The 25,964-nt window shown below is 39.4% G+C and overlaps 1 protein-coding gene across 1 annotated transcript in view; it reads right to left on the bottom strand.

Moving 5' to 3' along the window:
* The window catches only part of znf609b (zinc finger protein 609b), a 63,143-nt gene that overhangs the window by 21,000 nt on the left and 16,179 nt on the right, over positions 1-25,964 (bottom strand). The window contains exon 2 of the mRNA XM_007548987.2: positions 6,340-6,565. Within this exon, the coding sequence (XP_007549049.1) occupies positions 6,340-6,565 (226 nt within the window). The remainder of the gene's footprint in view (positions 1-6,339; positions 6,566-25,964) is intronic.

Below are 25,964 nucleotides of genomic sequence, written 5' to 3'. Positions count from 1 at the left end.
TGTGTGTGTGTGTGTGTGTGTGTGTGTGTGTGTGTGTGTGTGTGTGTGTCTAAACGCCACACTGCCACTGGCATGGAGCTGCAGTGTTTGGCTAAAGGGGCCCCCTCTGTGTTCCCTCTGCCCTGGAGCAGGAGCCAAGGCGTTCTGGGCTCTGTTTCAAGACCAATAAACTTCTCCTGCATCTCAGAGATGGCATTTGGAGGTATCAGCATGCTAAGCCTGGGAGGGGCCGCCCCCGTCGCCCCGCCGACACGACCCTGGGAGCTGCCACTGCCTTGTCTGCTCTGAGGGGATTTGTTTCAGTGCTAGGCCTTAAAATACCATCGCTCCGACCCCCCCTCCTCCCCACCTCACCCAGCTAACCTCCTTCTGATCTCTATGCTTCGGTTGCCTCCAGACTGACAGCATGACAGAGACTTTCTCCTACGTTTGACATTTTTTGTTCTTCTACAAAAGACCTACATGGCTTTAATTTCTTTTTTTTTTTAATGGTATGTGGGTTTTATTTTAGAGCAACTCATGATGCATTTTAGCTTCCATTAAGTCATTATCCAGATTTGGATGCATGCGTGCTCAAAGCCTCAAATTACACGAGACAAAAAAAACAAAAAAAAAATCCATTCATCCTCATCAAGCAAGAATGTTGCCAGGTACAACCAGAGGTCCAGCTTCTTTGATCGCTTTTTATGATGTGTTGCTTGCTTCCTCCTTGTCTGCTTCCTTCTCTGGCATTCAGAGCGAGTCGGGTGAGGCGCAGACAATTACTAGGAGCTTGTTGTTCATTTACTCCCACTAGGCCAAAAGGCGGAGGTGATAAAGCAGCTGTTGTTTGGCATGCTAAATTATATCTGCACGCATATTTAGGTAGGGGGTTAAAATGTCTGAAATGTACAAATACGAAAGAATCTGGTGAACACTTTTTTAATTCACCTCTAATCAGAATGACTGCTGTGTTTTTGTTCCTTGTTCTTTGAGTCTTTTTTTTTTTTTGATAGGGTTGGTTCTTATTTGTTGAAGTAACAGCAGCTGCATGGGGGTGTGACGCAAATGGCAACCAGGTCGATTTCATTCCAAGGCCAGTCAGCGGATTTTTAGGAGCTAGCGCCATAAAAAAAATGATGCAGAGGGAATACAGCACATATCTTTGTGTCGTTTAATGTGGTGCGAAAAAAGCAGCACAACGGAAGTCATTGAGAATAAGTTCACTGACTATACCAATACTGAAAAATCTGAAGAATGCAGATTTTAATGGTAAAACGACACCCTGGTGTTTCCTTTTAAGACACAACATCAAACTCTCTTATAAACAGAAGCTCATTTATCTGCAGCTAACAAGCAGCAAATTCAAAGAAGCCATTTTTAAGCTAAACACTCGGCTTTATTGTTCAGCAAACAAAGATTTTTCATGTCAAAGTTGAGTTAATATACAAAGCTGATAGCTCATTAAAAGGTAAAATTGTGAGAGGGGCTATGGGTAATTTTACTGAAGGTTTGAATCGTTGCTACTTTGATGGAAAACCATCAAGAAGAATCAAACAAAAACAAAGGCCTTGATCAGAGAAAAACCAATAGAGATGTTAAAAATGTGCGTTTTGATTTGCGTCTCAACTCTACTCGACACATAACAGGTTCTTATGTGTTCTCTTCTTAGCGTCTCTTACAAATACAGCAAAAGTCAGTTTAAACAAACTTAGAATGAAATGTAAACAAACTTCAACAGCGTCCAAAATGTAAAGACATGAAAAATGTAAACAGAAGAAAAATACTGACCTCGTTTTATTTCTGCTTGCTGAATCATTTATGTCCTTATATACAGACTGAGGTTTAAAATACCAAATAGAGTAAAATCGTAGCTGTTCGGCCAGGGTTTTATTCTAATGATGCCATTCCGCCGTTTAAACTGTTTGAACTTAATGAAAATCTTTAATAAATATCATTAGGAGAAAAGGAGAGTTTGCTTACAGAAGTTTTTCTGTGAATATCAGGGTAAAAAACCACAACTATAATTATGATGTTGAATTGAGTGTGTGAAGCTGCTAAACTGCTACCTGATCGTTGTAATTAAATATATACATATATTTTGTATATTTGATGGGTTTATGCAAATCATCTCTAAGTAGCAGATGGTGTTACTATTGGAAACTGTGTCTTGTATTTATTGAAACAGGTAAAATATGCACCATCTGGTGATTTTTTTGTTCTTAACTTGAAGGTTTTATAGATTTTAAGGTTTTTGTTTTGTTCTGTGAAGATCTGTCAGGGATAATTAATGTCATTAGAAGTGATAATCTGTAATATTTCAAAGAGAGTCAGCAGGTCCAAACAGGGTTCCGAATCGCAATCAATGGAAATATAACTTCATATAAAATCTTCAAAAATAACATGTAATTTAATAAAACTGCACATGAGATTTCTGACTTTTTTTTTTTTAATTTTTGTCTTCATAATTCATTAAAACCAGTAAACGACCAACACAACCCAAACAATTATACTGGGGTTAAACACAGCATGCTACCACCACCAACACTATGTCAGTACACAAGTATGGTATGTTGCTACCGGTCAATAAAAGCGTTCGATAAAATGTAGTTGTGTAATATTGATCTTGGTTACATTAAAAAGAAGAAACAAACATTTGTTTATTCCACTAGCAACAGCGGCCGGTGAGAGAAATGCTCAACTTCCACCCCCTGACAATCAATGGCATAAATTACAGTATACCAAATGAGTAGTACAGTATGAAAACATGCATGTACATGCAATTTGTTCCTGTCAGCTAACATGGACCATATTTCTTCTCCATGTCCATAAATCCCCAGTAATAAATTGAGTGCTTTTGATATATGAAACCGTGTTTTTTTGACGGCGATCACTCTGCCCTTTCAAACCACAGTTCTTGTTATGGGGGGGGTGTAGGAAAAGAGGGAGCCGGCTACCTTAAACGAACATAAAAAAGAAAAATAACTTACAATTTAAAAAAAAAAAAGTCATATCACATGTAGCTTCTTCCTATCAAGCAACTCTCACGGCAAATTTCAAAGTAAGTCTAAAAACCCTGACAGAAATAAATTATGTCTGCTTGACAAGTCTTTTTCCTCTCAGATAAAAAGAAGAAGAAGAAGGGGGGAAAAAAGCATCTTCAAAGCGAGTGCACTTGTAATCTTACCCGAGTGGTCTCTAAAGCTCTGACAGCCATAACAACCTGTGTGCTACACCTGCAGAGTGCCCACCCCCCACCTTCCTATCACCACCTCCCAACCAACCCCCCCTCCCTATCTCTCTTCACCTCACCACTTTAAAAACCACTCTAAAGCACCCACCGTCCTCCTCCCCACTGGGCCAGACAGGACAGAATCAGAGGAAAACACAGCTCCACCAGACCAAACCACCACCTCTTTCAGCCAAAATACCAGCTTGAGAGAAAAAAAGAGAGAGAAAGAGAGAGAGAGAGAGAGTGCAGGCGAAGGACAGGGGGAATGTGAAAGGGGAGGAGGGGGGCAGGGCAAAAGGAGGGGGCTCAATCACTCTGTGGGAGGCAGAGAATGAGGGAGAACAGCATAGTACTGGTTTTGGCTCGAAGCCATGTTTGTGTCACTAACAGAAGTGGCCTTGTCTTCCCCCCACTCCCAGCCCCCACGCCATGCACTCACTCTCTCCCAGTTTGCCTGGATACAGAGTCAAGGGGTGACCGGCTGGATGCTCAGTAACAGAAGAGAGGGAATCAAACACGGCTCAGAGCTGGAGCAAAAATCACAAAAAAGGATAGAGGGGGGAAAAAGCCACTCAATGGCAAAACAGGGGCTGTTTTGGGAATGTTGATGAGGCAGAGAGTTTTTTTTTTATCCCCCCCTTCTCCTCCTCTGTTTGGTTCCTCAAAGTGAACCAACAGGCAGCACTGTGGATGTGTGGGCGATTTGTACTCGGCATGCCCGCAGAGCGGCTGAGCGCGAGCCGCTTTGAAGATTCACTGTTTGCATTATTTCACATTCACAACAGAGAGAGGGGGAAAAAAGAAGCAAAGTTTCTCAGATCCAAAAGGAACCCTGATAATGATACTGATACATCTTAAAATTAAATAAGCTCAATGTGGTTTCAATCAAAGGCTGGGGAAAAAAAAAACAACAAAAAAAACAAGAGTGCCTAAGATTTCGCTCGGATTGCACCGCAGGAGATGAGCCAACTCTATTCCCAACTGGCATGCCTGCAAAAAAAAAAACAAAAAAAAAAACAACAAAAAACAACACAGCTTTTGTTGTGGAGGCATGATGTTTTTGAGGAGATATCTCTGTGCAACAAACTCCCGTCTGCACACTGCCAGGCAGAGCAGAAAAAAAAAAAGAAAAAATAAATCAAGGCCACCTAAGAACTGGCTGCCAACTATTATGCTGCCTGGAAGTATAATGCAGTATGTGCTGTTAAAGCACAAATTGGTGCCACCACTATTTCCTCAGGCAATTTTGGGTATACTGAACTATATTTCAGGAGACATGAAGGTATGGAAAGTAATGACAAAACAGAAAAATTCTTTGATGTCTTAGCCTCACAGCAGTCACTTTGTACACCTTCAAAGACGTTTACATACATTCATCAATGGCATAAATTAGGGGAGCACCGACTGCAGTTTTAGGGCACATTACCGACCTTTAAAAATCCCAGCCTGCCAATTCAGGTTTTGGTCAATATGGATTTAAAAAAAAAAATCTGATAATGTCATAGGAGTCAGAAAAGTTAAGTTGACAATAGTGGAGTGACTATTGTTAACCACAGACATCCAGATGAGACCTGGTGTTCGGTCCTCATCTGCACACAGTTGTGTTTCCATTACAAATGTGCGTAGCACTTTGTCGATATTCTGCTACTGTCGGAAAAACACAATTTCGCAATTGTGGTTTTTCTATTAAATAAAACAGGGAATTAAAATCACAAGTGAATATGTTTGTTCACACGATGCCATCTAAAAACATGACGCGCCATCGTCTTCCTGCCACTTCCTGCCGTCACCTTCAAGTATTCCGCTGGTAGAAACGTCCAGCTGTTGATCATGTGACTCATATGATGCAACAAAAAATAGTATTTCCAATGTAGTTTCGCAAAATACACAAATTTTGATACAGCTGAAAAACCACCTAATCCGCATTCGAAATTGCTATGTCCCCGAAAAAAAAAAATACTCATAAAACCAAAATGCGCAAAAATATACGGAAAAGAAAAACACATATACAGGTTGATTTTCAGATGTTTGCAGAAGTAGATAAGATCCATTTCATATGCAAGTATTGGCCAATCGTGAGCCAAGCATGAATATAGTTAATCCTTGGTTTTAATAGTGCATGTGAACCAATGCAGATGTGATGTGTGTTTGACATCACAGCCATATTGGCAAACCCAATTGTGTTCCAAGTTTGAACCATCTGACCCAGAATGTCTCAAATCCTTAAGAAGATTTCAGAACAATCCAAGAACCAAAGCGATTCAAGTCTCCCATGAACTGGAACCTGCTACAACACTGTTGTCATTGTTTGCAGTGAAGCCAGTTTAACATCAACATGGACTGAAAAGCTCTTGGCCAAGGTAGACGTTCCTGCTGTAAAAATCCAAACTTTCAAGCTTGAATGAAATTTGCAGCTGCCCTAATGTACAAGCCAAATCCCTTGGCCAAAGTAGACAGATTGAGGCTTATAGCCACAGTGACAACGCATATTTGGATAAGTCAAGGTGACGCTTTCGCACCTACATGCTCAATAGCACAAAACTGTTCAAGACTGCCTTCAGATTCTTCCAACTTCACCTCAGATCAACAATTAAATGGCTGAACCCTGGATGTAGCTGGGTGCTAAAGCAGGACAATGATTTCAAACAGATTTCTAAACTGTTCTTGAAATTAATACAGTGAAATTAATCTACCAAAAGTTCTGATCTCAACCCAGATGAAAATGTAGACTAAACCCAAAAGACAGGTCAATGCCAGAAAACCAAGCAATGAATAACTGAGCTCTACTGTAAAATCCAGCCGGATTTATTCCAGAAGAGTGTTGATGACAAGCATTATCAAGGTGCAACTTGTTGAGGAATATTTAACATTTCACCACATAACACTGAGTAGTGATTGTGTCTGAACAGCTTTGACTGTGTGGATTAAAGAAAAAAAAAAAAAAAATCCAAACAATGCCTAAACAAAAAAAAAAAAAAAAGCAAAACTAACTGAGGGGAACTGTACAAGACAAGACGCATCAATCCCATACGTTTTCCAATATTACCTCTTGTGCAAAAACAAGGCAGAACTTAAGTGTTTCACGAGAAGAGATTTTTCTGAGAATTATGTTTAATCACTTCTCTTACCGTCTTCGGTTTCTTGCCACACGATACCTTCAAGGTTGACACTGGTTCCGGGCTCGCACGGCCCCAAGCACTCGGGTTCTGTGGCCAGGGCCACGTCGGATGTGTTCACTGCCACCGAGCGCGTGCGCACCATTATCTGCTCGCACGGCGAGGCGATTTCGCTGTTGCCGACCGTGGCCAGCAGGTGGAGAGGGGGAGGAGCTGGAGTGGGGACGGGAGATTCCATCTGCGAAGAAGGACAAAGAGGTTTGAGAGACCAAAAAACAAACAAAAAAAAAAACAACAACCCATGAAACACTTCAGAACATCTTTCTAATCACACACAGAGCTAATGTAGTTCAGTATATTATTGTAAAATAATGTTTCAAGTACGGATATAAGCATAAAAATTTGGATGTTCACCTCTCACATTGTATGCTTTTGTATTTCCCATTAGCTAATTCCAGAATGACAACCACCATATATGAGGCTTTTAAATTTCATGACTTGAATTAACTTTGACACATTATATGTTTTTGACATTAAATTCAAACAAATTTAAAGTAATAATACGTAGCAAAATCAGATGGCAAAACTGAAACTGGGGACTTTGCTGTTTGAGCGTCTCATACCAGTCGTCAACTAGAAAGAGATGAAGATGTGTGACAGAAGGAAAAACTGTCGTCTTAATGGTTAGCATTAGCTTCTGGCTTCTTTGGCTTCTGCTAATTTTTTTAAGTGTGTAGTGGCTTAGCATTAGCTAAGATAATTAGCAGTAAGGCTTTAGAATAGTTCAGATTCTTGCTTAGTAAATTACTGGTTACTGAACCTAACGTTTTGGTTAGCTGTGCTCACTGCTGACAGTAACAGCTGCCAGTTTTTGGGCAAACATATGCTCTGTTACAACCATGGCAGACATTTTGAAAAATGTGCACCAGAAAGTCATCTAACGGGCCATTCTAGTGCAAAATTTTATGTAACATGACAACATGTAACATGATGGTCACCTGGAATGATGGCTACCATCTGGAATTATCCTATCTTTTTTTTTTTAAACTAGCACCTGGGGACATAAGTTAGGTTTTTGTATCCACATGTGAATGATTTTGTGAATCTACTGCACTAATGCTATGATTCAGCCAACATGGAAAGGGAAGTGGATATTGAGAGATTCTGGTAAAGGCCCCTGAAAGAGATCCTCAATAGAGCGAAGGGCGACGCAGCTGTAAAGTGGTGCAATGAACTACTGTGTCTTTCCTCAACCTTTCTCCTCAACCTCAGAGGTGATTAGCAGTCAGGGAATGAAGAGGAGGAATGTGAACTGCCTTAACTGCCTCTGTGGAGGGACAGAATTAGAAATGCAGGGTCGAACAAACAAACCCCCTCGCCACAACCAGCTCTTCCAGCTTTCCTCCCTCGCACACAGCAGAGCTATCCATGACACCAAATCATCTCGCAGACTGATCGCTCATTAATTTTCTCAATTAAAAAAACTAGTTGCGGTGAGGGAGTAGGCCGCTGAGGGTCAGTAATTGATTTCACCTGTTCTGACACGCCGTGACAGCAATGAAACAACAGAGGGTCCGTGTGGGAGAGGAGAACGAAAAGGACAGCCAGGCGGGGACACAATGAGAGCGACCAAAACTGGAGGCAGGAAAATGTGGGTGGACAAAAAAAAAATGAGAGACATGGGGAGGAAAACTGATGATGATTTCAAGGCCCGTTGCAGCACCACTCTTAGTGCACTTTATTCAAGGCAGTCGACATTAAAGCGCTCCAAATAATTAGCAGTGAACTGCAGGAGGAATGCCAGGCTGCAGCCAGCGACGCGCATTTATTAATTGGGCATAAACCACTCAGTGCTCTGGAATATGCTGCCAACGCTGAATCCAATTACGCTTAGATGACAAAACAACTGACACAGTAGATTATCAGCCTGCAAAGCCTTTAAATAATTGTTTGCAGGGTACGTAGCGATCCAAAAACTACAAAACAGTCGCTCCTGACTACGTAGTTTATTGCATTTAGACGAGACAGTAAGTCCACAACTTTGATACAGAATCAAACGGATGAGCTGCTGCTTTTAATCGCCTTCATTCAGTGGGCTTTGCTTCAGGTTTGCTGGACGAACAAGCTCAAACTCGAAATCGGCAGTTCTCAGATGTTTGATCAAATGTCGACCAAACCGTTCCCGTGATGAATCTCTTCTCTGATTGGAAAGAAAAAAACTAATTACAATACTGAGCTTCTGCTTCATCCAGTGTGATTCTAATCTTTTACTACTAAGTGTCGAAAGATGAAGTGAGATTAAAGCTTCCCCCCTCCAATTTAAGATATAGTTATAGATTATACACCGAGATATTCTGTGTGGGTTGCATCAGTCACAGGATAAGAAATCTAAATCCACGATGACCAGGGTACTTTGAAGACCAAACATTAATCCGTGATGAAATTTCATATTAGCTCTTGTAAGCCTTCTTGCTTCATGGCTTTCTGATGTCAGGGTGGATGGCCCATTTTTACTGGTGCCCAGAGGAAGAACTAATTAATGTGTTCATGGAAGAGTCGAAGCTGACGGAGTTGCTTGGCTGAGTGGATGAGACGGGATGGGTAATTCACATTGAGCTGTCGCCATACAACGGTTCTGGACTTTATGGAGTCACAGAGGGCAGAAACCAAAAATGACAGCAGAAAATCAAAGGTAAAAATAGAGTAAGCTGCTTTCAAATTATTTGTTAATGGAGTTATACTGGTCATTTTGTCTGTTCTTTATTTTGTAATGCAGCTTTGGTCATTACATAACAGCTCCAAGGTACGACCATTCATAGCGCTAACAACTGACAACAGAGGGAGTGCGCACCGATTGGGCTGTCCCTGCACTTGCCTGAGATGGTACTGTTTCTAAATTATTGAAACTTTGTAACTTAACATTTTTCTTAACACAAAAACACGGTGCATCACTGGTGGACTGCGCAGCTGCCACTGCATGTAGCAGGCGTCCTGGGAGAAACTCCAAGTAGTTTTGCTCATTCAATTCAGATTACATATTTATATACTACAGATTTTGTGACTCCACTAAATAATAGCTACCAGAAGGATGTCGCTTAGAGGCATTTCTGTTCCAAACAGAGTCAGAAACCTAAATAAATGAAAACAAGGTGGAATAGAAAGTTTTCAGATAGTACAGGAGAGCCTTGGTATTCATGGATGTTGGGGACCAAAACTGTCCACAAATAGCTAAAATTCACAGACTCCCCTCCAAAAAATAATTACAACTGTCTTTTTTAAACAGTACAAACACTATATACCTTAACACGCATTACCACGGGAGCTAACATCTCCAGTCTTCTTTATTAACAATCTTGTTGGTGCAGCCAAATGGTGCCAAGGAAAATGATTGGTGCTCTTGGATTCGCTGGTTTGGACTCAGCGTGTCCAGTAGCACTGCGCCAAGATATTTCCACTTTCCAAGCTGCCTTTTCCTCTTTGATAAGTTGTAGGTACATTTTACTTTTAACAAATTATAATTCAGATTCAAGCATTTTTATGACCATCTATGAGAATATATTTTAAAAAATAATTAACTGTAATGAAAAACAAACAAATACAGCATGGCTTACGCAGATGAAGGTGACATTGACCTGGAGGGTTAGCTGGATTAATTACACAGTTAAGAATGAAATTGCTTTAGGCATACTTTACCTTATGTAAAGCTGTGATCAACAGTTCCCACTATAAATATTTTTCATGTGGTTTTCTTGAGGTAAAGTTTTCTGGTGGTGATGATGTATTTATTTAAGCACCACTCGTAAACCACATAATTCATAGTAAACTGCTTCACTGTCACCAGAAAACACAATTAAAGGTTTTCATTACAGTTCCAAAATACAATCATATGTGATTTCAAAGTTCTTTTCCAGTGTATTAGTTTTATTAAATGATGAAATTGACCCAAATCACAAGTCTGTTTTATACAAGTAATGTGTCAAATCGATCAACAACCACACCACCAGTAAACAGTTTCAGTGTTGTGTTCAGCAGTCTCTAAATGTGAACAGTAAGCAAATGGGGAGGGGAAAAAAGTTTCAATTAGTATGAACATTAATATGAGCTCCCACCCTGCAGGTCTGGTTTGTAGTGTAATTGGAAACTCATTATCTCAGGAATTAGGAAATCTTAAGAAAATATTCATATCTGAAAAGACCCTCCTCAGCTTCCGTATTTTTAAAAATCAGGTTCTAAATCTAATTTTGCTTTCTATATTCAGCTTTTGAAAAGTGGAGAATTAACTTGAGTCTAATCCTACTTATAACGGCAGATAATTAAAGCGAGAAATGATATAAAGGGTAAAAAAAACAAACTACATATTATACATTCAGACGCAAAGGTGTCCAATTAATTGTTTTTCCAATTGGATCCATTTTTTTATTTTTGCTTAATTATCTCCATTAGTGTGCAGCTCAATTTCACTGTTATTACCCAACATTGCTAAAATTAGGAACTCTATCTGAATGAGCTTTAATACGCTCAGCTTGTGATACAAATCAATGATCAAATTATTCATTTTAAGTGTTAAATTCCCCAGAGAAACCTGCCAGATTCAAAAGACCCATTCAATTAGGTCTGATTAACTGAGCACAATCTCAGCGTTAACGGAAAAAGGGTCACCAGGTTGCTGTGTTTACATGCTGTCTTGATGTGTGAGTGAATAAAAAGATTTTTGCCGCAGGGCTGGAGCGTACACACAAACAGTAAAGTGCCTGACGTTGTGCTGGAGGTTTAGAGAAAACCACGCGCAACTGAACTACAGAGCTCGTAAGATTACAAGGCTTCACCCAACGCCCAGCCCATGCCAAATTCCAAGATTTCTTCCCCCTCCTTGCAATAACTTGACAGACGGATTTTGAAAACCACAATGCCCGACTGTCACGCAATCTTTTTCTAAACTGAATCCCCATGCCAACCCCCTCCCCCTGGAGAAAGCCACACTGGGAAAAATAATGTTTAACACACTGGGCCTGGAGCTGTGTGTAACCAGGACTCTGACTGAAGGGGAATTCTGCCTGGATTTAACAGACCAAACAGCAAACTGAGCCGCGCTGCGCTATTTACCTGAGGACAGTAATCTCTGCTCTGACGTTTACGCAACAAAGTCACACAATGAGACGTCGGTACTTGTTCTCTTACGGCTGATAAACAGAAAATACAGATTTTGCTTAAGGTGGTAATGACCTATTTTCGAACCATCTTACAGCAAATTTCTGATGATTGTTTGTTATTGATTAGTCTATAAATATACAATTCAATTCCTTTTTAAATAAGAAGATGGAACGAAAAAGTGTTCCCCAGATTTTTAACCAGGTGAAGCTAAAACTGCCACTGAAGTTTTTTATATCTTAGAATGTAACGTACATATTTTTAGCAATTTTCCAAATTACCCCTTTTATGAGTGTTTACTTCAGTTAACGATTAATCAGTTGCTAAATCAGTTGACAGTTTCAATAACCGATTAATCGTTTCATCCGTACAGCAAACACATTCAGAGAAATGCAAATAAAAACAACCATTTTGTGAATTCAGTGAACTAAATCATCTTACACAACACATGAGAGGACTAATGTAAAATCTACCATCTGGCTCACTCTTGAAACAATGAAAACTTGTGTGTTCGGGTTTGACGATGCAAATGTTTCGAAACAGGAAAAAAACAAAACAAAACCCAGAGAGAAACAGCAAAGACATATTGATATGTGAAAAACATTTGTGAAAAGCAATGGCCGAGGAACTAAAGGTTTGCTCCTTTGCTGTTCAGAGTTGCACAGACCACAACGCAGCAATGAAATAGTTCAAAACATCTGATTTGTCATCATTTGCGTAAATCTATCCCGAGGACATTTCAGAGCTGAGAGAGTAAGTTTTGCTGATTAAACGCTTCTCATCAGAGAGAAAAAAACAAAAAAACAAAACAAAACTGATGCAAATCCAAATAAACCAAGTCTGCTGCTTTAGGAGATCATAAGAGGGCTCCAAGAAAATTCAGAGACTTTGATTTACTCCAGTGTAATCCTGTCATGTATAGCCTGAATCTAGTTTTTAAAAATAGCAACGAGTCATTCTGTACAACGCAGCGTAGACTCAAATCGTTTTCACACACAAACCTCATGTTAAACATGGACGTACAATAAATGTTCTGGTCACGGTTTACGCATTCATACAAAGCAGCCGCAGATCACAGAAGGAGGAAAAAAAAATCCTGCAGATGTGGTTCTATACCTAACACTGCTAAACCCTGCAATCATCTCTGGTATTTTCTTAGCATTAGCAGCTGTTATAAAGTGAATACCAAAAGCAGCTTTCTTTTCCTCCAATGCATTCCAGAGTTTCCCTCTCAGTCGGCCTCAACTCAATTTAAAGCTGTTCCCTTAAATTAAATCAGCTGAACTGACTGCAAATGTGTTACTATTTGGGCTAAAAGAACACCTGATTATGTAAAATTAAGTGAGTTACAGTATTTCATTCCAAAGCAAAAAAGATGGCAGTGAACAGCTTGTATAATTATAATTATACCTACCTACAAGTGTGTGAAATGTAAATAATTAGCTACAACAACGCACAAATATCCTAACGTGTGTAAGCTTGCTTCAAGGCATTGGAGCATATGTTTAGCTTAGCCTGTCTGTTAGCATACTTGTGTTGATTAGTGAAGTGATAACTGGTGAGAAATCACCAATCATGCTACTTTTTCCCCCCACTATAGCCTCTATATTAACAATGAAAAAAATAAAGTTATTCTAAGAATGTTGCGATCAGGATCGTCTTCAAATTTTTACGGTAACATTTTGTTCCAGTTTGAATATGCTGCTCTAATGAGTTAACTCGGTTAAGAAGTTGCCATAATGTTCCAACACGGAGTCACCTGAAACAGATGTAGCGGTACCATTTGTTTCCAGAGATTTGTCGGACTCTATCGTCAACAGATACTGTATGTCAAGACTTCCTAATGCCGACATCATAATCGGAGCACTTTACGCACACCTCATGCTAATGCTGGTTTTTATAGGTTGTTTCACACCACTCGTTGATAATTTGTCTCATAAAATATTTCGGTGTTGTTCCACATAACTGTGCATAAACTGGAAGTCATAGAAAAGCTTGTTCTCCTGCCTTATAAAAGTACCAGTTTGCTTTTAACGTCATAAAATTTAATGATGACTGTTTCAACTGCTCTCTGTGCAGCCATTTCTGGAGAAACCAGAGCCCTATGAGTGTTGGATTAATAATGCATACAGTTTAACAAACTGCATGCAAACAAACGCTCCATTTTTTTTTTTTTTACTGGTAGTTATGCAGTTAAGTTATAACTACATATAAGACTGAATATTTATATATTTGAACAAAACTGAAAGTTTGCACAGAGCTTTTCTGATCAATGGATTACCACTCAAGGTTTTTTCAGCCATGGTCAAAAATATCAGTCTAATAATGACGTTCATAATTGTCAGTGGCGTAGTGTTAAAAAGTCAAAGATAATTTTTAATTTTTGCTCAGGAAATCTGCCCTGACGTGGTAACCTAACCTGACCCAGCATACCGACTCACTTAGCTGACAAAACGTACTGAAAAAAAGAGAGAAACAGAAACAAAAAATAGCTATCAATCATAAAAGCAAGAAGCCATGGAAGCACGTCTTTTTGACAAGCTACTTCATTTCATAAAACAGAATTATGGCTTACTTTTAACAGCCTAAGATCAGTGCTGCTGGTTTAATGATGAAACTGACTCAAAGAGTGAACCTCGTTAAGCTTTATGTTGAGTTGCTGAGGATTAAAGCTTGCGGGGGTGCCGTTCTCACACTTCATGCTGGCTCAGATCACCGCTTCTTCCTACTTTAAAAAGACACCCACTTTGCTAAATAATTTACAGGTTTATATAAACAGCTGACCTTAAATTCAAACCAATCTACCAAATTTAACATTACAACTTTTAACGCAATTTTAGGGGGGGAGGGGGAGAAACAACAAAAATTGCAATTCATAAATGAATAATCTGTACTGCCATAGCAGACTGGCTAACAAAGCACAAACACAAGAAAAGAAGTCAAACGGACTACCTCCAGACATTGCACATGTCCTTTTCCTCACTCTCTTTGAAGCACAGACTAATCACAGACGGAGAGAGAAAATACAAACGGGAACACCTGACATCTATTGTAGACTACCAGCTGGGAAACGTTCTCAGTTTCTAGGCAACTCCTCTCGGTTTCAGCTGCTAATGTGATTTCAGGAAAGCATAAATAATACAGTGAGGAAACTAAACGGCGATGAAATCAGTCACCCTTGACCTGCAATCTCACTAGAGCTGTAATGAGCAAGAAAGGATCTAAACAATTTAAACAGCTACAGACTCGGATACTTGCCATTTGACATAACTGTGAGCATGTAAAAGACATCAGAGATAAAGCTAAAGACATCATCACATGCTCAGCAACAAGCTTTGCGCAGAACGCAGATTGTAAATTGATTGTAAATCCCACATCATCGTGACGCACCTTAGTTGATGAATCATGACAATTTGTTTCATATACAGCATAAATGTCAGTTCTGAGCAGCAGTTGATCTACAGCTAATCTGGTGTTTTGCACATCTGTTTATTTAGGAAGAAAACTAATTTCATAACAGCGTAAATACAGCCATGCACTATAAATAAGCCTTCCTTTTGTACAAAATACACTCAAAATGAAGCAGAATGTCTTTTATAAAAGCACAAGAGGTTTCACCTGATGAAAAGACAGCAAGCAATAGTCAGGAAAATACTGCTAGAGCTACCAGCGACATAATGGGAAGTAAAAGTGATATAAAAAGGCAGAAGGCGCAAGGGACCGCAGGGCAGAGAACCGAGCCAAGATAAGTGGAGCTTACCAATTTGCTCACTTATAAAGCAGTGGCCTAATTTACCAAGTGAAGTCACTGAGGATAGACTTCGTTCTTTTTATTATATGACCAAATTGGGGTTGGAAAACTAAGCCTGCATTTGGGAAGAATCGCCTTTTGTTTACAGCATTTTAAGAGTTTAAATTGTGTTTCCTGCTTATAAAACTGTGGCGTGGCCAAATTTCAGTAATTACTTTGGTAAATAAAACTAGAAAAGAACGTATAAACGCAATTTCATTTTTTTCCATGCTGAATTTGAATAATTGAGGAAGTGCATCACCAATTTCAGTTTAATCAATTTCAGTTGTTTGTTTTTTTAAATCAACTATTCCAATTATAATGTCATGCAATGTTAAGCATGATATTGTTAGCATTAGAAACAGGGATGGTCTGATTGAGTGAAACCACTGAACCGTCCAATAATAAACACAGGATGGGTCTTGTGTTGAAGGAATTCAGATTTTACAGCATTTAAGTTCTTAGAAAAAAAATGGTTTTAGCTAATATTATAAACACGAAAATTTAATCAGATTCATTTTTAAATTTGTCAGATTAAATTTTAATGTACGGCTGTAAACCATTACAGAGGAGATGTGGTGAATTTTCAGGTCATTTTACCAACATTTACAACCCGATAAAGCTAGCAGTCTTCTTTTCAACTACATAGCCTCTGCTTCTTCCCCTTACACTAAATATTCTGTTTATAGATTGAGCAGCTCTGTAGCATAATGTTAATATAAATACAAAGGTATCATTCTGAGGAACGTCATGCCAGTATCAATCTTTTAAATATTAATACAACTAAAGCTATGAGCACAAACTAAATTGAAAAAGCATTTAATTTGAGTGAATGCTGCACTGACTTGTAGCATTCACTCCTCTGGGATGAGCGTCTAGCGACAGTGGACTGTCGATTGCATTGTGTCTTCAATCTCGACAGTTGCCATTTTGAACGTTTCATTTATTTACACATCATTTTAAACAGCTTACATCCCATCAATACAAGATTTCCTCTACATGCAATTCATCATGGCGCACCGTCACGGCAAAATAAAAGCCGCTACGGTGTCAGAAAGAAGTTGCTTTTTTTAAAATATATGTTAAAACAATGCAAAGCATATGAAACTATAGTATATTTGTCCACTTATACTACCCATAATCAGAGTCTGAAACGAATTTAAATATCACAAAACTTTCTTATGAAAAACCAACACCACTACTGTGTGCTACGCTGCTTTCAGGAGTGAAGGAAAACTAGAAATAAACAATTATAGCAACTAGTAAGAATGGCTTAGCTACTTACACAAAACTTTGGCACCGATTCATGTCCTATCTGAAATAACTAGCCGGTATGCTACATGACAGGTTGGTTGACTGGCTAACATTCAGCAGGTGGAGTGGTACATTTTCCTCATGTCTTGGTTCAGTCTGACCTTGTCAACCTAATTCCTTCCTCTTTTTTTCTGCCTCAGCTGGCTGCTCTGAGACTGGGCCTGGTATTGTTTGTTAGCACACACTGTGGGGGTTAGGTGGAAAGTACAAGGGTGGGCTGTTTGCTATCATGAGCAGTGGAAGCACTGTGCAGAGACGCAAAGCAATCTGAACATCCCTTTTCATTGATGACAGTCAAAATATGTGAAATGTGAGGCGTAGTGTGTGGTTTTACTGAAGACATTGTTTAGAGAGGAATCCAAAAAGCAGGCGAGCTTAAAGGCTAAAGTGATTTTCTTTTATTAATTTATTAATCAAATTCAAGTCCAGACAAGCTAAGTGTCAAGAACCATCAAAACTATTATGCATGCTAATTGAAGTACACCACTCCTATTGAGTCATGGTTTGGTTGAAAGCAACCAAACCAGGCATAGCCATGTTTGAGGAAGTGATATAGCAAAAAAAATCAGCTGCTGAGGTGAATCAGACGATTCTTATTTTGACTGCCAGTTATCGGTTGAAGGGACACTCAAAAATCCAACCACTGGATGCATTATTATAAGCACTAAGACAAAAACCCCTGTGGACATTGTAATAGAAGAGAAAGAGCTGAAAAGATGAAAAAACAAAGAGGTATAAGAAGCCGGTTAATAGGAAACTGTATTTTCAAGGAAATCTAGACACACGTCTGCACTTTATTTAGATCATGTGGACCGCACAATGTTCAGGAAATAACAGGAAGGTCAATCTGAGCACAACAAAGTTCCTCTATTTTATCCTCCTTTTCAGCTGTAAAGCTCTCCTGTTTATGGTAAACACACAGAGGTGTTTTTGTATCGCTAGCTGTGCAAATCACACCAACTGCATGCATGAGGTGCCAAACACACTTTAAAATGTAAACTTTAAATAATTTTGTGGTCATTTTAAAATAGTAAAACCATGTTTTACACTGAGTACTTTCTTATACGCACCTCTGCTTTGAACATTAATAACTACTCAACAATAATTCTTGATCATCTCTTTATACAACAGATTTAAAGAAAATTCTGAATTAGTTAGAAGTGTTGGCAAGTCAAAGCTTTTTGCAAAACAGATTAAAAAAATGGCACCACTGCAGAACACATACATAGTTTAGTTCAGCTTAATCTTTGATATTTTTGACTCGTTAAGGGATCTTATAAAAAAATTTGCAGGTAAAATGATTTGAAAAGCTAGTAGAATGAGAGCAGACAGTACTTTCTACACTACATTTTATGCTGCATTATTTAATAGCATTGTCTCCATAAAATAAACTCAAACCACATGGTTAAAAAATTCCCAAAAGAAAACCAGCCACCACTATCCCTCACTATCAATTATTGAAGCAGTTGCCGCAGTCACACTGCGTTCTCAGCTAGTTCAACCCTATACTGCCTAAACGTGGATCTGGGATTCTATCCACTTCTCACATTCCTCATCCCGACTGTAGGTCAGTTGACAACAACAGTATCTATTACAATGTTACGCCCCATCCTCGTCAAGGTCACCCACTTGCCTCCGACAGGGAGAGAAGCTGTGCTGGGAGCAGAAATCCAGATAAGCTAAGCTGAGCCCACGAGGATTTCTCTTTCTCCAGCCCACTCCATAGTCATAAATCTTATCTCTTGGTAAAAGGGAAACCTGACTGCAAACTGAAAATCTGTCATCAACCGCTCAGCTGCCTAAATTCCCACCCAAATACCGATGATTCAGTCCTCTTACAAGTGTAAAGGATTTATGAAAAAAAAAACCCATAAAAAATAGAGAAAAAATATGGCCAGGAAGAAAAGAACCCACACGGTTTACTTTTACCCATAATGCAGCCGTGAGCAAAGAGACGGTTTTATCTTTCAAGTTGCTCCGCTTTCAAAAGCCAAAGGCAGTTTAAAAATCAAGCAGAGTAACAACACTTGAACCTAGACATGCTATCCTGAAATCTTATCAACGAGGCAACAAAGGACATTTTTACAAGTCCTACATAGCATACAAAGAAAACAAGTTGTTATTCAGGCGGTGAGATTTCCCCAGAGTTCCCAACCTCAAACTATTTATAGATGTTCTGTTAATCTGTTTCCCTTGTGTTAACACTCGGCTGTGGGTGGTGCCTTCTCCAAACATTAGAAAGACAATCCTGAGTCGCACATCAATAAACACGTTTTTCTCAGATGAGATTTATGCCAAATTACTCCCCATTGTTCAGCGGCTAACACCAACAAAAACGAGGCCTATTTAGGTCGCAAGCTAACGGCACACTTTAAGACACGGGGTATTTCTTTAAGAAATCACACAATTAAAAATTTAAAATATAGCTACACAACAAGGAGACACCTTTAGATAGCTCTTTGAAAAGCTTCCAAAAAACACTCATGGCTTATCCTTCTACGATGCAGTCAAGGTTTTAGCAGTTCAGACGGTGCCTCGGATGATAAATGAGCGGAGGTTAAGGCTATGGCCGTAGGAGGAGAGATGTATATCTGTACATATGGAGGAGTGTACTCAGCTTTGTTCTACGAATGGCCCTTGAGCTGCACTCCATGCTCTGCCCCTCAATCTGCCTCTCTACCCAGGCCTTGCTACTCTCATTGACCCCAACTGCAGGCTGTCTCATTGAACCATGTCTACCTTAATGGGTGGTGATGTGTACTATTACCAAGTGCCAGTAGTTCCTGCACTAAAGCCTCAAAAAATCCTATAGACCTTTACGCCTTAATGCACCTGGAGGCGACAACTGCTGCAGCTCAAACCACATGACACTTGAACACAGATGCTGGTGAAAGGACGAAACGCCCGAAAAGGCAGATTAATAATACAGCAGGGGGAGAGTAGGCTAGGACTCAATCCATCTATTGATTTTCGTGGTGAAGCTAGAACTGGGTTTTCAAAAGAAAGTGAGCAAAACACAATTCGGATGGTCATTTATCAAATAGTATATGATGTTATATTGATGAAACTTTTTTGTGCTTAGCTTTGTTTCACTTCTGTGATTCTGTCTTTCTCCTGCATGTGTTCAGGTCTAACACCACTTTACCTGATGACAGACATACTTTAATCCATGTGCACTTTATCACACTCTCCACAACTTGCAACAATTATGTACAACCTTTCAGTCAACCTTTGTGCAATTAGAAACAGGTAGTAAAAAAGAAATATATCTACCTTTAGATAACCCTTTGAAAAGCTTCCAAAGAACCCTCATGGCTTATCCTTCTAAGTTCACAATTTTGTCTCTAAACTTTGATCTGAAAGGGCCTCTAGTCCACAGCTGTCCCCTCCCTATTAGTGGCCCGATATTCAGATTTTTCTGTCCAACGTGACTACAAAGTGTTTGCTGGAAACCTGCCTATCTGCACATGTTTTAAGAGCATATCTTAAATATTCAAAATGCAATTGAAATTGAGAAAACATTTTTGTTAACTGAAATAAATAAAAACAGTAATTCGTGGGGAAAAACTACAACTGGAACTATCTAGTGTTTATAAAACTAAAACATACTGAAATTATAGACCTTATATCCTTTGCTTATGTTTTTATGAATCTATTTATTAGCTTTTCAAACTGATGTTAAATTAATTGACTGTTTTAAGAATTAAACACAGTTATTAGTGTTTTACAGGATGTCTAAAGTATTTGTGAATCTGAGATAGTTGTGGGCAGCAGCTGTCCAAAACCACTTGTGAGTACTGGAGGTCCACTAATCAAAATATACTATTCAAAATCTTGTAGCTGACAAGAACCTCTCTGATGGCACAGATGTCGCAGATTTGTACAAAAACCTTACCACTCATTTGTGCTCATGAGGAACCCTTGCATTGGTTACAGCCAGTCCAATGATTCAGAACATAAAGGGTGGGCATATATTGTTCACCTGAACTCTGTTAGGAAAAGCACCAGGCCAAACGTATTGCCAAGGAGTTATTGCACTATTGCGACTTTGTGCTGTGTTAGCTGAATGATAACAGTGTAACAAAAATGACTAAAATTTGTATATTTTATCTACGTTAAAAAAAAAAATCATTCTTTGTTCCTGAATAGTAGTAGAAGTTATACTACATAACCTGTAATAAAGAGGGAATGACGTATGTCTTACAAACAAAACCTCAAAGGAAAAGATGTAAACAGAAACTGTTTACATCTTTACAGAGAAAAAAAAATCTAGCAAGGATTTTCTTTCCCAAATATTGTGGTTATTATTAGATTTTTTTTTAGACATAACTTGAATCATGCGTGTTAATGTTCCACAAACAAATGTATCTATTCTTACATACAACTCTTGTACAAAAAACAAACTGACCTCCAATGCAACATGCATTTCAACCTATCCGTATGTAAGTTCCGACAAGTATACATTGGAGAATCACAAAACTAAAATGTTTGCACCAACTATAAAACTCTTTTAAGAGCTCGGAGCCAAAAACGAATCAGTGACTCTCAAAAACAAAAAGCTGCTTGAGGTGGTTTAAACCGACTTGCAAGAACAAAAGCACCTGGTGACCCTTAAGCACTTGTGAAACACTTCTACGACTTAAAATGTCAGCCCAGTCCAGAGGAACCGTGAAACTGAACTCCCAGGCAGAGACCCTCAAATAAATAAAACCTCTCTTGATCATTAAAACCTCTATTAAAGTCAGAAAGTGGTGATGTTGATGTTGAGCAGGAGTAAAGTGAAACCCACTATATCACACCAAATCTCTCCCCCTTAGCCAGACGCTCAGCAGAGGTCTGCAGCTTTCAGCCGTCAGACTTTGATGACCTTGTTAGTTTGAGTGCCTAATCTGCTAATGCCCTGATAAAAATAAACAGTCAGGGCTGTCATTGTAGTCCCCCCCCCAACACACACACACACACTTCATCCTCCTTCTCCGTCTGCAGCTGCTATCCATGAAACACAGATGATACCTCCATCTTTATTTATCCTGAGGACTGACTGTCAAATTGACAGCAAGAAGAGCCGGAGGGGCGGCGGGGTTCCTGCCGGTACAAAGATAGATAACTGCCCTTTAACATGATGTGACTGGTTTATGTCGGATATTGGTGTACGCAGTAAATTCTGCAATATTAGAAATGAATTATCTGTTTTATGACAGCCACTAAACCCTATTATTAGCCACAGGCCCGTTAAGCAAGAATTTATTTTTTTAAGCTATACACAGCTTCGAGGAGAATTTTGTTTTCCTTCTTTGGTGTTAATAATTCACACACAATAAGCTATTAAAGGAAAGGCTGGAATAAACATAAATTCTTAAAAATACAGCATGGACTGGACATAAACAATAAAAGCGCACCAGTAAAACAAACGCATAGCGTTATAGCCGTAATAAATGTCTATCGTGACCAGTGGCCTCTTCGCCGACCAGCTACAGTTATATATTGAACTAAAGTAATAACTTGCAGCATACAACGTCAACAAATGGAGCCAGCAGCAAAGTCTCATTCTTTCGAGGATGCATAATCTAAATGGATGTGGTTGAATATAATTCAGTTTTCCAGATGGACATAGAAGTCCCTCCTAATCGAATGTGCGACTTCAGCTTATTGCCGAACACTTAACAACTCTCCATCCTCCCTTACGAACGGGGAGTTTATTTCCATTTTCACTTCACCCACATTACTCCTGCAACTACATCAACAAAACACAATGAGAGATTTAACAAAAATGTAACAGCAGACTGCAAGCGGCGTAAAATCAAACCGGTATCCACCTCGTGTTCTTTACTTCCAGACTTAAAAAGTTCTCTGATCCGCTGTAGTTACGGATCACTGCCATCGACTGAAATAACAAATTCTTAGCGTGCTATTCATTCATCACTCATTAAATCTGTTTGGTTGTACGGTACAATGAGACAAAAGCAGCATGTCAGCTGACTGTGTCAACACACTTTATCAAACTCCCACGATGTTGCTCACTGCAGACAAATAAGGAGTCAAAAGCTTCACAAATAAACCGTACGTGCTTTGAAGGGGCGACTTCTCTGCACACAAAGGAACAGAATGCATAAAGGGTCTGCAGGTAAAGGTAACATTTAGATGAAAAAGTAGCAAGCACCCATCTGGAGAGCATGTCAACACACGCTGCCAGGTCGCTAAAATTGTAGTCGGGCCGGAAAATATAGGGTCATCAGCGAAACAGGGCCAACTGGCAATAAGGTTCATTTACAACCCTGATAATGTGCATGTTGCACTTGCACATAGTTCACGGATCATAAAATCTATTTTCTAAACGTCATGCACTTAAAAGCCACTTATGATGGCATTTTGTCTTTCAGAGCTCTAATTTTTACAAAATAAAACTAAAATAAAATTATTAGACAATGGAGCTTTATGGATACAGAAATGGTACTTTACGGATTGAACCACACAAATTTGTTTTTAGTCAACAATCTAAGTCTGTGTATATATTTATATTGTTTAGTTAGAGCTATAACACTTGTCATTAATAGCTACAACACTGAAATAGTCGCTCGGTAAGTTTTGCAACTTTAGTTTGAAGACCAGTGTTTATGCCCAACACATCAACAAGAGATGACGGTAGCTAGCATTAACCTCAGCAAAGGGAAATGTGTCTTTACTCGAGACATTCTGTTGCCTTAGTGCTACTGAAAACTAATTCTCATGTTTTTGCACGGTTTATGGAAATGCAACAATATTCTAGCAGATTTCCCAAATCCAACATCTAAACAGTTTTACGGTAAATATTAGCTCTAAACACAGAAGGATGAACAGTTTCTACGGTGTTGGCCAGGCGTCCAGATCCACCTGGACTGTTGAATGTTCTCCCTCTGCGCCTGGGCTCCACTCAATTATTTCCAGCTGTATTACCCACATCATAACCTTGCCCAGAACTGCTTTAAATAAAAGAAGAGCTGAAGACTGCTGACCATATGGGTCCGGATAGAGGATGTGAGAAAAACAGTGTGATGCGACGAACAACGTTTCAACGGGTGAGGGGGGGGAAGACTCGTTCTCACAACAGATAATGCAACGCTTCAGTATTCAAGGACACCGGCGCGGTCTCTGGTGAGCATATCAGCATTCATAAGAGGACTCTCTGCTGTGGCAGGGGTGACTTTGATGCATGTTTAAGGAAAGCAAGAAGCATGAGAAAAATCAAACCCTCAATGCACAGGGGAGTAGAGAAGTCACTGGCATCCAGCCAGTTTCCGAGAACGGCTCGAGCAAAGGACAACCAAAATTTATTACTCGTGGTATTAGAACTTTAATTATTAAAAATTGTGTACCAATAAATAATGTAAAACACTCACTGGAAGGAGGAATAAAGGGGAATTAACACTCTGGAAAAAATCTTGATTTCTGGGAGCAAGAGGCAGAATAAATTGCTGACGTTGCAATAAAATCTCAGGCAAGGTGTCAAATTCAATATTTTTTAGTAGTTAGTCCATAAATTCTTTATATAGTCCCCCATCCAGTTTATACTGGACCCGGGCCTTCCGAGAGACTCTTTGTCTCTCATTTTCTAAGTGTATATTTCCCAAACTGAAAATGTACTCAAAAGTTATTGTTTGGCGGAGTTTTCTGTAACAGAGCTGGTTTAATTGGGTTGTTCTGCTGACAAGCACTTCATCATAACTCCTTTTGGACTGTTATTTTAATACTCTCATTCCTTCACGGGCCAAGTTTGACCCGGTATAAACGCCCGCGCCAACCCCATAAATTTGAAATGTCACGTCTACAGTGACCCCGCTCCTCGATGCCAAAGTCAAACAGTTACATGTCATCAGGCTTGGAGAAGCTTGGCAGCAGAGCGGAGGAAGGAAGACACACATGTTTGTGTGCTTAGCACAGAAAGTGTATTTATTTCCGTCTCTCTTCCAGAGCAGTGGATTGGCGCGAGGATTTCAGCGTGGCGATGACGAGTTAAGCTGTTGGACCGTGGCCCGGGCCACTGTGCCACAAGACACTTTAACTCATTGTCAAATATTCGCATTCCCCTTCATATTTAACACAATCGGCTTCGGTGTAACACTCTCGTGAGAGTTGTGCATTTCCAAATGAGTAAATCCAAGGTAAATAGGGCTGGGAAGGAGGAATGTGTACTGAATAAAACATTAATTTTCCTATGTAATTAATTAAGAATTGAAAACGTTATTTTCAGCCTGAAATGTTTTGGTTTAAGACGACAATGTACAAGTTAGCATCTAGCTTTCCTGGAGATGATCCAGATTTAACCCTAGTGCGTGCGAGGACTGAGCCAAACGTAGAGGACTATGGCAAATGATACAAGTTTTATGTGTGTGGGGTCGGATGGACCCCATTTCTACATACAAGGGTTAAACTTATAGACCAATTTATAAAGCACCAGAAAATGTCCCAAAAATCAGATTTGGACATTATCCAGGAATGCCCTTTGGCCCATGCAGCACACACCGGGAGATTGACCGCGTCGTGTTATGAAGTATGAGTGGAGCGTGCAGGAGGAAGGGCAACTGATAAAGTACGCCGCGGTCACCGGGTCAACCCTTATCGACGGAAGCTTCTGAATCTAATCTTTCCACTGGAGACGTTTCTGAGACACGTCTTTGTGTCAAATGAGCCTCTTCTCTGCACTCATTGTCATTGTTTGTATTCTTTTTTTCACTATTCCAGAAACCTATTCAGAGTTTTGTCAAAAGCAACATCTGACCCAGCCTAACTAGTAAATCCACAGTTGTAGCAATTAAAGTTGTGTAGTGGTTGTGTAAAACCCTTGACTAGGTTTGGGAAGAATTCAGATTTTTACAAGAATGGCATTCAAAACATTTTTCCAGCCTTCCCGTAGTAAGCAGGCAACATAGTGATGAAGCACAAGATTCTGACGTGCTTATCTAAAGCATAGAAGTAATTGCAGGATGTGTCATCACTTTTACAATGTGCTGAAAGTGTACTGATATAGCTGTAAAAATCGGTTATTGGCCATAACAATGGTATCAATATCGGATATCGGACCAAATTTTCTTATCTGTGCATCCCTACATTTTACATCTTTTGATTTCTCAGACTTCATTTTTGGACCTGTCACTGATGCTGAAAATATTGCTAGCTTTAGTCTTCTTCACAAAGTAACAACTTCCACATTGAGGAAGGATGAGGAAGGAAGCTTAGGTAGGATGCAGTCACTGATCGGAAATCGGAAGGGTTTTCGAGTTTTCAAATGATTCTTCCATGCATCTCTTTTGGAGACGTAGTAGTGTGGAAACGTTTTAATCTGACTTTACAAGCTTAAATAGACAAGTCTGAAGAACAGGTTTTTATTTCAAATTGTGGCTGGCTAAAA

The sequence above is a fragment of the Poecilia formosa genome, unplaced genomic scaffold (genome assembly GCF_000485575.1).
Source record: "Poecilia formosa unplaced genomic scaffold, Poecilia_formosa-5.1.2 Scaffold29, whole genome shotgun sequence".
Taxonomy (NCBI): domain Eukaryota; kingdom Metazoa; phylum Chordata; class Actinopteri; order Cyprinodontiformes; family Poeciliidae; genus Poecilia; species Poecilia formosa.
This window is presented reverse-complemented; position numbering and strand designations above follow the sequence as displayed.